The sequence below is a fragment of the Hippocampus zosterae genome, chromosome 10, assembly GCF_025434085.1.
Source record: "Hippocampus zosterae strain Florida chromosome 10, ASM2543408v3, whole genome shotgun sequence".
Taxonomy (NCBI): domain Eukaryota; kingdom Metazoa; phylum Chordata; class Actinopteri; order Syngnathiformes; family Syngnathidae; genus Hippocampus; species Hippocampus zosterae.
The window spans coordinates 6,993,671-7,006,830 of NC_067460.1; the positions used below are offsets into that span (position 1 = coordinate 6,993,671).

The following is a 13,160-nucleotide window of genomic DNA, read 5'->3' on the forward strand; positions in this document are numbered from 1 at the left end:
GAAAGTGGTGTGTTTGAAAGTCACTTTTGAGGGAACACGGTGCAAATTCTTTATAAAGGCCAACATGAAACAAATGAATGAGATGTAAGAAAAGTATTTATTATTCATTTTAATTTCTGTTTCTTTGAGCACATTTTTTTAGCTAGATTTCCACAGTGATCAAACAACGTAAAAATGCTTTCATAAATAAGCATGATACATCATGTGCAATTGTATCAAGAAATGTAGAGTAACCTTTGTTTACTGAGGGGTGGAAATCAAACCACAAGTACCACAAATATCTCAATTTAAACAATGCCACTACCTAGGTAAGCATATCAAGTCAACATGATGATGGCTTTTCGGATCAACTAATGACTGAAAACAAATTGGCTTTAATTTGCAGTGTTTATTGTTTTTAGGGTTTATTTTATTTTTGGGGGGGAAGAGACGGACTAACAAGGATTATTTTACGGATAGTGCTTCAGTAATAGCTGCTTGGCGATGACACTGCAGTTAAAATGGTGGCAAAAGGCTAAGAATTACAATTGCATTGCATTTTATTTTGGCACTTAATTCATCAAGCTGATCAGGCAGTACCTCAAGAGGGAAAATTAATTCTAAAATTGGCCATGTACCTTAAATACAGTACATTCAAGCAATTAACTTAATATCACAGAGAATCACAGCACGTGGAAACACCGTGAGCTATGCAGCTTGATGGACAAAACTGCGGAAAAAAACTAACCAAAAAACCCTCCAGAAAGCTTCCTATCCCTTTAAAATGGAAAGCAGCTCTCTTGAGTGTACCTGCAATGAAAATTAACAGTCAGATTTTCTGTCCAGGCTGGACCAGTTCCACACGTGGGATCGTTAACAAGCCTTTGAAGGCAAATGGAATGATCAGGTTAAGAAATTTAAGGGGCAACCCTTCTCTACTCGTGTCTGAAAATGGAAAGAAAGAAAAAAAAAAGAGGCCACAGGGGAAGCCAGAGGACACTTGAAATTCAGCTCTGACTGTATTGACCACTGGAAACCTCTCACTAGTGTGGAATGAAATGATATGAGGGAGAAGGGTGGGCTGCCTATCTTGATGAGAGTCCATATTCCCATCTAGCTTCACTTGTCTCATTTCATGCTGGTTGGCCATACTTCATATTCAGGAGATATACCCATTGTTTACTTTAGATTTGCTTTATACTGTGTCTTTGTGCCACGCTTCACATGTCTATTGAAAATCATCATTACTTTTTACTTCCAGTAAAAACATAGATATGAAAACTATATCCTATGACACACCTGGGGAACGGAAGGCCCGCAGACATCATCAGGGTTGTCCACTGTCTCAGAACGGCCCTCTAAGAATTCACTAAGTCAAAACCAAACGTAATATACGGTTTGGTCCATATTGTGGTACTCGGTTGTATCTCGGATTTTAAGGGCTTTAAGGTTTATCGAGTCTGCTGTTGAGTGACAAGCCAGATCCAGACAGCAATAGGAATACACAAAGCATGGAAGTCCTGCCTTATTGCATGTGACAGGAAGTGGAATGTTCAGATATCAGTGGTGATGACAGGCGTCACCCCGTGAATAAGCAAAGTGGGACCCAGGTCTTGAGTCAGCAACTCCAGCTGGTGCAAGTAAGACTCGTAGAGAAGGGTGTCAGCTGGTGGGCGGGGCAAATACAGGAAGCGCACAGCAGGTGCTGGCTGGGCTTGGTCTAGGATCAGCTGATTGACAGCTGACAGGTAGTCATCAGCCAAGCGTGCGGTGTTGCTCAGGAAGCTGTTGACGTAGTCCTCCTCATCCTCCTCATCGGCTTGTTCCAGCTTCTTCTCTTCCTTGATGATATTGGGGGACTGCGAAGATTGCCTCTTGTCCAATTTGTCTTGGCGCTGCCAGTGTAGTGCCACCTGCTGATCCCAGGGCACGGGGTAGATTTGAGCTTTAATTCTTAATTCTTTCAGCAACTGTCCCAGCTTCTCCTCCAAGCCTCTCACGCTTCGCCCTTCCTCCACGCAAAGGAAGAGACGCAGTGTAGCTTTGCGCCAGGCTCGGACCATATTGAGAATGCAAGCTAGCTGCAGCAAGAACAGAGAGCAGGTATCCACGTAGCTTGTGCTGTCTGGACGCAGAAGGTTGACTGGCCAGACATCGACAAAGACAAAACTCTTCCCTGGAGAGGAGGAGGCCGCTGACAGAGCCTGTGCTCGGTCAAAACTGTTAAAATGACGAGCCAAAACCACATTCTTCAGCATCTTCATGGCATCGGCAATGATCGCTACGTACTCCTGGGGCCCCAAAACCTTCCCATCATGCACGCCATCATGTGCAGCACTACCACTGGACCGAAGAGAAGCAAAATGGAACGGATTTTGGCGCCGCTCAAGATCATGAGAGAAGAACGCCACATCTGCAGCATGATTTGTGGAGAGCTTGTCGTTTGGGAGGCTGTCATCATAAAAACCCAGGACAAGAGTGTTGGGACGCATCCCACCTAGAATGTCGAGATGGGGGGGAAAAAAGGAGTCGTTGAGATACAATGATTTGCTTCAAAACAAACACACACACAAAAAAAAAGAAATCCATGCCGCAATGTGATTCCAATGTTTTTAGGAAATTCATCTTTCACACAATTCCATTAAAATACATAACCCCATGGAAGGCATTAAGCACATTCATTGGCTCCAAAGAAACATGTACAAGGATGTGTTTACCGCAACATTTCCTTTAAACAAAAGTCGATGAGCGTTTGGGAACTGAGGACAATATTTGTTGAATTTTTGTCGACATTCTTTCTCATTCCTGCTTGATGTACAACTTCAGTTGCTCAACAGTCCTGGGTCGATGTTGTTCCTATTTTGTGCTTCATGATACATCAGACATTTTCAGTAGGAAACAGGTCTGGACTAGATATAGATTATGAACAATTTGCAAATCAACGTATAATTTTTTTTTTTTTTCCACACCGTCGCATCTTCACTGAAAATGGGCCTCGTATATTGATTTGGCACTTTGTGTACAACTTCTGTTGTTTTGTCTGACCTTTTTTAATGAAACTGTTCTTCATGTTTTTTAAATTGTCCCTTAGGGAAAAATAAAGCCTTTCAATTGATTGACTGATTGATTGATAGAGATGGATCTGATTAACAAGATCATTATGCCAAGATGTGAACCAATTAGTCTGATTGCCGTTTAAGCATCTAAATTCTGTGTTGACATTTGTGCGTAATGTTGCGAGATGGCCTTCCTGACGCTGGTAAGAGAAGTTAAAAATAGAAGAGTTGCAAGAATTAGGAGGGAGTGTGCGCAAACTGAGTAAACATTTGCCCCTTCCAATAGCAGCAACAGTCTTTTGCTGAGCCACTCGTCTTTTTCTGAAGATTGACATATTACCTCAGGGTCAGCAACTAAAGAGCTACCCATTTTATAAAAGAACCCATGGGAGCCACAAACCCTTTGGACATTTAAAATGAAGATCAATTTTATTATCCTTTTTAAAGCTCTGCTGCAGACATCCGTTGAGGCGGATGATACATTCAAAGCGATATGTCAACACATCCGCCATATTGGATGTGGCCATAAAATCGACAGATAATATTCGTAAAATTGAGTTATGAAAATATAATACAATTAAAAGCAATGGTTCACTATTAATCCAATGAGTTCTGGCTTGAAGATACATCTACTCGGAGCAACTGAACGAGGCATCTTGACAAATCACTTCATTTTGCCAAATTCAATACGGCTGCAGAAAAAAAATTGACATATGTGTGTTTCACAGTCATTGACAAAATGTTTGTGTTGTTTTTGGTAATACAGTACCTGCCTGTGGTTCTTGTAAAGGGCGGCATTCAAAACTAGTGTCTGGGAGTGACAGTGCTGAGCGAATAGAGTACAGTAGCATAAAAATATACGGAGCAAAGTAAGGACTGTCTGCAGGGTATCTATAACTGGGCCCACCCAAACATTTCATGTGCCCCACTTAAGGCCTATGGTTTGTGGGCAGGTCTGAGCATGGCTCATTGATATTTGTGTGGCGCTTTGCTTTGAGAAAAGAGTAAACAACAGGTGTCATTCATCAATTTAAAAAAAAAAGGAAATTGTTTAAAAATATTCGTTTGTTTGTTGCGGAGAACAATGTTTGTGGGTGAAAATGGTTACAGGGCATCATGTATGCTCACCTTGTCTTTTTTTTTTTGTCGCATTTTACTTCCCGGGTCCATCAACCGCATGTGCCAAATCAACTTTTCATTACATGATGAAAATAACAATACACCTCAAGTTAAATTTTCTTTTTTCTTTTTAATGCGCTGCTCGTATTCACTGTGCACTGTGAGAGTGAGAGCAAAATACGTCACATGCACAGGTTAGAGCAGGGGTGGCCAACCCGCATGCGGCTCTTTGGCTGGTTCAATGCGGCTTTCATACGACAAGCGTCAAAAACGCCTCGGCAGTAGCGATGCCATTCAAAAAAGGCGCTAATGACACAGAACGTACGACGTCAGCCTATCATCGCACCGTTACTTGATTGACATAGAGGGCAACCAATCAAATGATAGCATCACCGCTCCTGCGCAAATGGGTGATGAAAAAAAGATTTGTTTGTTTGTATTTTTAGCCTTCATTCATTTTCAGCCCATTCCGACTGTTGCTCATCGTGGTGTGTTTTTGCAATTTTCTGAATTGCTTTATAGGGCCGCGGAGGGTGCTGGGGCCTGTCCCAGCTGTCTCTGGGCAGTAGGCGGGGGACACCCTGAACCGGTTGCCAGACAATCGCAGGGCACACAGTGACGAACAAGCATCCGCGCTCACACTCACACCAAGGGATAATTGAAAGTGTTCAATCAGCATGCCGTGCATATTTTTGGAATGTGGAAGAAAAGCGGAGTATCCGGTGAAAACCCACACAGGAAGGCCGAAGTTGGGATCGAACCCACAACCTTTGCACTGTGAGGTACACGCGCGAATCATTGGACCACCAAAATAGTAACAAATGTAATTTCTAGTCCATCTGATAACCAGTGGTTGTGCTATTACTTTCGCTAATGCTAAATACAATTTTGGTTGACAGTTCAAGAGCGCTAAACAAGTCAGCGCTCTCTCTCCATGATCCAACCTTCTTTGCTTTATCGCGGTGCTGCGTCAATGTAGTTTCCACCCCCCCAAAAAAAATAAAATAAAATAAAAAAATCCCCTTCTCCCGCAAAATGCGGCTGTTCAGATTTCGGTGAGTCAAATTAATTAGAAATTTGCTCACGTATAAGTCAGGGCGACTTTGGTTGACCGAAGGAGTATTTCTATGAGATGAGTCATTGAACACACCTCACTTCAACTGCCCAATGCGAGTGAGGACAGCACTTGCTTCCTTTAATTCTCCACGCAGATAATGATCGCACTGCTTTCACCGAATGTGTGTTTGTGTTCCCGCGGCAGGGGATACCATTTTTTTTTAATCTCGCGGTTCCACATTATAACATTGGAAATACGCGGCTCGAGATGTTCAGCTTGCAATTGATCTGACTACATTTCCCTGATCCGTAGACACGTTAGCAGGGATTTAGTTTTAGTTCCGGTATGACACATACGTGAATGAGAAAGCAACTAGGAAGGAATTTAACAGGTAAATTCCTGTTTAATTGGTTTACAGTATGAATCACTATGACAACTGTGTGGCCCAAATAATTGGCTTCCTGTTTGGACTTTTTAAACAAACAAACAATCAAACAAACAAACAAAAGGGTTCTCTCGGACAGGATCTGTGTAATAGTGGGACAAAACAATGGAGCTGACGAAACACAAGGCTCAAACCAGGACTTCTTGTCATTATCCTACACTTGCAGTACTCACAGCCAAGGTTTTATGGGTTTTACAACGCTCTATTTAGCGGTGAACAATGTCTCCGAGACGTATTTAACTCATTAAAATACAATTGAACTGAAAATGTATTCCAAAATGAACAAAGATAAAGAAATTAATTTTATGGGCAAATTGCTATAAATACAAAGAAAAGTAAAATGTAAGGTTTTCTTTTTCTTTTTTTTTTTTTTAAACACTGCCATTCAGTCTGAGCAGCGTGAGAACGGTAGGGCTACCCCCCCCCCCCACATCCATACCGAAGCACTTATCACCCAAAATACAGTACCAATGTTGAATGAAGATTGAAGAGAATTGAATGAGGAAAACCTGGAGGAGAGAAAGGAAAGATAAAAACTTGTGCTGTACATTATTGGGAACCTTTCTCTGAATCGGCCTCAAGTGTTGTTTGTGTCTGTGACACTTACCACCAGGTCCTGTGCCTCCAATCAAATCGTGCATAAACCATTTCACACCGTTTGTAAACCGTAAGTGCTAGGATATTCCCACTTGGCAGGTGCTGGAAGACAACCCTGAACGAAAACATTGACAGCTTGTGTTTGGCGTTGAACACCCAGATATGCCCCAAAAGGTTTCTCTCTCTCTTTATTTATTAAATTTTTTGGGGAGAATTCCTAAAAAATAAAATAATCAAATTTAATCGTCCTGACTACAGCGCACTATCCATTTAACCGTCAAAAGATCAGGTCCGTGCTATTAATCAGAGCACAGAAACGTCAAACCCGAGCAGTAGTAACCTTCTTAGTTTGATAACAGAAAAATAGCATACAACAGGCTAATGGATTTAAAGCCAAACTGCATCAGCAACCAAAAGAACGACTCAACGATGGGCTTGGTTCAATTACAAGTTATGGTAAACTGCTAGCCTTGAGGATACATCTCTGATGACAAATGTTAATCTACTGTGTTGCATTTATGACTGTTTCCTGGTTGATGTCGGCAGCCCCTCAATCATTATGTTTAATATGACATTCAATACCCTCTTACTTACATAACATGGAAGGCTTTTTTTAGTAGCGGTGCCACTGACGAACACTTGGGCTTCTGCCGCGTGACATAATTCTATTGGATATCATTAATGCGAATGATATCCATGATATAATTCATTCATTCATTCATCTTCCGAGCCGCTTGATCCTCACTAGGGTCGCGGGGGGTGCTGGAGCCTATCCCAGCTGTCTCCGGGCAGTAGGCGGGGGACACCCTGAATCGGTTGCCAGCCAATCGCAGGGCACACAGAAACGAACAACCATTCGCACCCACACTCACACCTAGGGACAATTTAGAGTGTTCAATCAGCCTGCCACGCATGTTTTTGGAATGTGGGAGGAAACCGGAGCACCCGGAGAAAACCCACGCAGGCCCGGGGAGAACATGCAAACTCCACACAGGGAGGCCGGAGCGGGATATAATATAATATAATATAATGATATAATGCTCAGGGGTAAGTGCACCCACAGACTGCATTCCTGAACGAAAATATGGGATTTGGACTGATGGTGACACTGACCTAGTCCAGAGATGAACAGAAGGTGCTGGATTCCATGACGCACTGAATCAGCCAGCGTCAGGTTGACGAAGGCCTTGATGTTGAGATGGTCCACCAGGGACAGCCAGGAGGCATACTGGGATTGTAGAGGGTCAGAGGGTAATGTGTCTGTGAGTGAGGGTGAGAGAAAGACAAACATATACCTAAGTCAAAAGCATAACATGCAGCTCAGCAGAGATTAGCCGACAGGCCACATCGAAGGGCGATTGGGCACAAATGTGCTGAAAATCATGTGGCTGTATATATTTTACAACAGGGGTGTCAAACTCGTTTTTGTTGCGGGCCACATTGTAGTTACGGTTTCCCTCGGAGGGCCGCTATGAATTTAGGGAATAACTAGATTTACAATCAGAAGTCAAGAATAATTATGTTGTTGTGGATTACATATGACAATTTGAAATTATGGTTCAGACTTTAGCAAGTATCATGGAACTTGACATGATTGATTTGCTTTCGCGGGCCACATAAAATAGTGTGGCGGGCCAGATCTGGCCCCCCGGCCTTGACTTTGACACCCGTGCTTTACAACAAAGTCCTCTTAAATTGCATCTACATGTATGAAAAACGTCCTCATATTTCTCGACACCAAGTGCCAGCTCAAATTGGAGAAGGGCTCTTCATCTGCTGATGAAAATATCATTCCACCCTATTGTGCGCAGGCGACACTCAGACACTTGGGCAATTTTGATTATGAACTATTCATTCAGGGCCAGCCCCGTTTTCCGTATGAAAAGAAAATACGTCTGCATGAGGACGAAGTCTTCAACAAGCCTTACATGCTCACAATTATTAATAATTAATAATTCATAGTTATCATATCAACTTGTAAGGCGCCGAAGCACACATGAAACCTAAAAGTGCAGTACACGCTGCACGTACAGTATATTATATGCAAGGTCTGTTTGAAATTAATGGCAAACAAGATACAATGAACAAATGTGAATTAATGCAGTATAAATTTTGGCCTTGGCCGAAAAAAACAGAAAATATGCACATTTCTCCTTGAAGGGATGTGTGTTCAGAGCAATGTAGAGTACTGCACCATCTCGGCCATTTTGGTGGAGTATTTTTAGGAATTTAATTTTGGGAATTTGCAGATATGGCTGCCTTAAAAAAGTATTGATGTAACGTATCACTTGTGTTTTTTTTATTTTCTACTAAATTTGCAAACAATGACATATGATCACAACAGTGTGCCCTATTAGTGCTCTTACTGAGATCGCCAAGTTGGACGTGCCCCAGTACGTACAGCCCGCTCTTTTTAATATCGTTGATGAAGGTGATGAGGCCTACACTGCTTCGAGGGTTGGAGACCATCAGCAGAACCTGAGGCCTCCAGAACTTGACATGATCCTTCCTCACATCCAGCATGAGCAAATACTTCCGTACCTAGAAGTAACAAGGTAAAGGAAAGTTACATTTAAATATACCCTCACGTGCCACTTCATTCTATATTCTGAATCATAGTTGGGAACAGTTTGACAATGGATGATGTGAAAAAAAAGTAGCAACAATAAAACAAGCAAACTCCAATAGTTCTATAGTTCTATAGTTATAGATCATGATCGGTTGCTTTGTTTGTCTGCTTTCCATTATGTCCGTTGTGCTTCGTTTGTAATCAGTCAGTTACCGCTCGCAATCGGCAATGTAAACGGCGTGGGCTAAAGTGTTGCTAAAACAATGGTGTCTTTATTTAACTCATTATACACAGTTTTCATGTTTGTCTAGCCGTAATTTGGTTGTGAGCGAAGTGCATCGCGTTGCAGCTGGACTTAATCATGCCGGCGCTCCACTTCCGGTTTGGACCGTTGGGAGTTGTAGTTCTTTTGTTCGTGTCGACTTGATATGTTTGTGATATATGGTTTCTTACGTTTAAAATAATGATACATAGTGAGATCATGGTTGATTAAAGTATTTATTAAATGTATTGTTAAAATAAAAGTGTTAATTAATGTCAATTCTATACTTATTTACACCGTGATGCAGAAAGAAAGATATATTCTGCATTTGTGTGCTTTAGGTTATTACCTGCTTCTGCTACTGCTACTGCAACTACTTTCATTTCATCTACTTTTGCTGCAAAATGTTCAAATAAATGTATCAAGAAAGTACAGAAAGAGTGATCCTTCCATGCTGGCCGACGATCCCTTTTTAGAGGGCCGTGAAAAACGGAAATAATTGAACAAATGAACAATCAAATTTGGGATCTAAATCTGACTGCAAATCATGCTCTATGCAAAAAGTGTCATTCAGGAATCTTGCTGAATGCTTGCTTGTCGAACCATTTTAAGGTTCAGTCATTATCGTGACATTATTTGCAATTACCGGTACACGTTTTCATGCTTGCATCAACAAGTAACCAGCGATCGTCTCTGAGGTGCGGACCAACTGCCTCCACTCATCTCATCATCTATCATCTTTATCGTCCCATTTTCTTCGGTCTTTTCATCCATCAGGCTATCATCATTTCTGTCTCTTCAGTCTCATCCATCACTTCATTTCCTCAATCACTCATCCGCTCTCCATGCTTATATTCAGTCTCCATCTATTTCTTTACTTGATACCATCAGCGTCAGTGTGCCATTTTTTTGTCCCCAAGTCTTTCCTTAACACTGTTGTCAGCAGCTTGTTATCTTCTAGTGTGTTTTTGTTGTGAGCGCTTCTGTCTCAATTTCTTGCTGCAATGCTATCTGGCTGGCATTCTGCCAAACTGGGTGCTGTTGCAATGGTTAGAACAGGCTGCTACACACCCGCGTACAAGCCCAACTCCCCTGGCGTTGGGACGTTGTGTTAGACATCAAAACAGAATACAAAGATTTTCCACATCATGTTCAACCTGTATTTCATTGAATACACAATATTTGGTGTTCAAGCTGATAAACCTGATTGATTTTTACCAAATAGTCATTCATTAGAATGTTATGGCTGCACCACGCTCCCAAAAAGCTGTGACAGGTGGCAAAAAAAGATGGAGAAAGAAACCTTAACACAGAGGTCCCCAACATTTTTTGCCCCACGGACCGATTTCATGTCAGTCAATATTTTCAGGGACCGTCCTTTAACGCCGGATAGATGCAACAATATAATATGGTATGACCTGCATGAAAAGTGTGGTATTTTCGAAACATAATAATAATAAACACGAGGAAAATCTAGCCGCAACATTCTCTGGTCGCTATGGCAATGTTTAAACGTGCCTTCAAAATAAGATATGCCGCAAATAAAAAGCGAATGAAAAATACGACTCGCCATCGCCGCTTATTATGCAGAGTTGTCTTGGTGAATCTCCCATTGAGATAAAGCTGTATTTGAAATAGGACTCATGATACTGTGTATGAAATGTAGCCTTATCTTTCTTGAAAGTCGTAGGCTGTCTCCTGGCTGGGCCTTTTCCCCTTCCCGAAAAAAAAAAAAACTTTTCTAAGACGTTTGTTTTTTATGCGGTAACCTATCACGTGACTGAGAAGCGCACATTCACCTGCTTCAAGAGTGACATACTGTAGCTTGCTATAACAAAGAATCGGGTAACTTTTCAAAATAAAACATCTTTCAGATTCCAAAATAAAAAAGGAAGGAATGTAAGTTATTTATTCTTTCTGTGCCGCCTGGCACCAAATTACCCGCGGACCGTAACCGGTCCGCGACCCGGCGGTTGGGGACCCCGGCCTTAAAAGACTCAAAGAAATTGTGATAATCTATTTTTACATCACAAAAACCTGGCAACTTGTTGACTTCCGTGTGCTGCCGAAGCAAACATGTCGCCTCTACTGCTGTGCCTGAGTGACATGCAATCATTTAAATTGTTGAACTGCCCAGTGTGAGGGGGAAAAAGCGGTGAAGGGAGGAGGAGGCATCTGATCGGAAGGAGGCATGTGTGTTAAAGGGAAGAAAAAGAAAGACGGGAGCGAGAAGGAGGAAAAGTGCAATAAGTTGAGTGGTTGTAATAATGTTCTGCCTCTTGACAAACTGCTCGCCAACCCAACCGCCCCGAATCGCCTTGGCAACGGGCCTTGCTGGCAACGGAGCTGCCTCACCTTGAGAGCAACAGAGCTGCCTATAGAGGACAGAGCGAATTGTATGATATCAAGTTATGTATGAGCGCGCTTCCACAAGCAGTACTTCATTGAAGGGAAAAATATGCAGTGTGTGTGTCAGGTAGGTCTGATATAAAAATGATAGATGGTTGCCCAACAATGAATGAGTGAATTTGGAGGGACAGCATTTGATATGTGTTGTTGTCTGGTGCATATACTTGGCTTGCAGAGGCAACAGTCTGTGTTTGCGTGTCCCAATAAACATTTTAAAGAGATTGCTTGGCAAGAACCCCTTTTTTTAAGTAGAGGGAGAGAGAATTTTAGCTGCTGTAATAATAACGAGGCCGTGCTGTGTGTGTGTACGTGTGTGTGTTTCAAACCTGGTGGAAAATGAGAGCCTGGCTGATGTAGCCCCAGCTGGAGGTCGGACTGAGGTAGTGAATCAGCAGCAGCAGCAGCAGCATAAAGGCGATGCTGGCCGAGGCGTAGATCGAGTTGATGAGAAACATCATCACAGCACAGCCCACGATGCCCAACACACACGTATGCCAGGTAAAGTAACGAAAAGTGGGCCTGGGGAAGGAAACAGTCAAGTCAATCTTTATTGAATCAGAATTTGGGTAGCATTTTCTAAATCACTGTTTCTTTTAATAGTCATATATTTTCTTTAAATGCATTCAATATTACTGTATATCCTTCAATCAGTATACCTCTTTGCATAATGAATCAAGAAGGAAGCCGGTAACAACAAGTAAAAATGTGTACTTTTATGCTTACGGTTTTAGATTACCGCAGTTTTCAGTTCTTTTATACATTTCTGTACCATATTTGGAATGGTCATTTTGGGGGAACATTGCTTTCTTACATGTTGCCGACATAAACCTTCTAACTAGAGTGAAACTGCTTCATTACATCTGCAGCACAAACAAATCAGTCAGTTTTGACTCCCTTTTTTCATGAGTTGAAATGACAGATCATAGACTTCTATCCTCAAAAGGCCTTGATCTCTTAAATATTGTTCACAGATCTGTAAGTGAACATATCTCTTATGCAAATAATCCATTCACCTCACTGACGTGGTGTATCAAGATGCCCACTATAGCAGTCTGAATTGATTCGCTCCTCTTTCGTCTATTACTGCTTCAAACAACAAAGTGAATGGAAGAAAATTGGTCAAGATGGCACACCTGTCTGTTTTATGTGTTGTGTTGTATTATTTTGTCATTTTTTGTGAAGTGTTCTATTGACGGCGGTGCGGGCACCCGCAGCGGCTCCTTGTTGTCTGTTGTCTGTTTAAGAGGGAGGAAATTTCATCCTACAGCACATCTGACAATAAAGTTGTACTTGATACTATGTACTTGAAACGTGCATGTTTCATGACACAGCACAATGTCACTAAGTCGAACTGCAATTGGCAGGCCGATTCCAGGAATGTCTACCAGACCTGTTGCTAGTGAACTGAATGCTCATTGCGGTACCATCAGCCATCTCCAAAGGATTTTAAGAGAATTCGGCAGTCCATCCAACCGGCCTCATTAAAATTAATAAAATAACGGCACAGAGGTTATTAACTGGTCAGCACAACCACCTATTAGTTCAGTAATAAGAATACATTTCATTTGGAAACACCTTTCAAGATCCTTAAAGACAAATAAAAAAAGGTTGTGGTGGGGTGGGGGGAATACAAAGGAAATGAAAAAAAAAACCACAACGTAAGACAG

At 41.8% G+C, this 13,160-nt stretch overlaps 1 protein-coding gene across 1 annotated transcript in view; it reads right to left on the reverse strand.

Moving 5' to 3' along the window:
* Positions 1 to 407: 407 nt before the first annotated feature.
* The window catches only part of zgc:153039 (uncharacterized protein LOC767698 homolog), a 61,489-nt gene continuing 48,736 nt past the window's right edge, over positions 408 to 13,160 (reverse strand). The window contains exons 10-13 of the mRNA XM_052078863.1: positions 11,820 to 12,012; positions 8,620 to 8,794; positions 7,367 to 7,513; positions 408 to 2,476 (exon numbers count right to left, since the gene is read on the reverse strand). Of these exons, the coding sequence (XP_051934823.1) occupies positions 1,533 to 2,476; positions 7,367 to 7,513; positions 8,620 to 8,794; positions 11,820 to 12,012 (1,459 nt within the window). The 3' untranslated portion in view covers positions 408 to 1,532. The remainder of the gene's footprint in view (positions 2,477 to 7,366; positions 7,514 to 8,619; positions 8,795 to 11,819; positions 12,013 to 13,160) is intronic.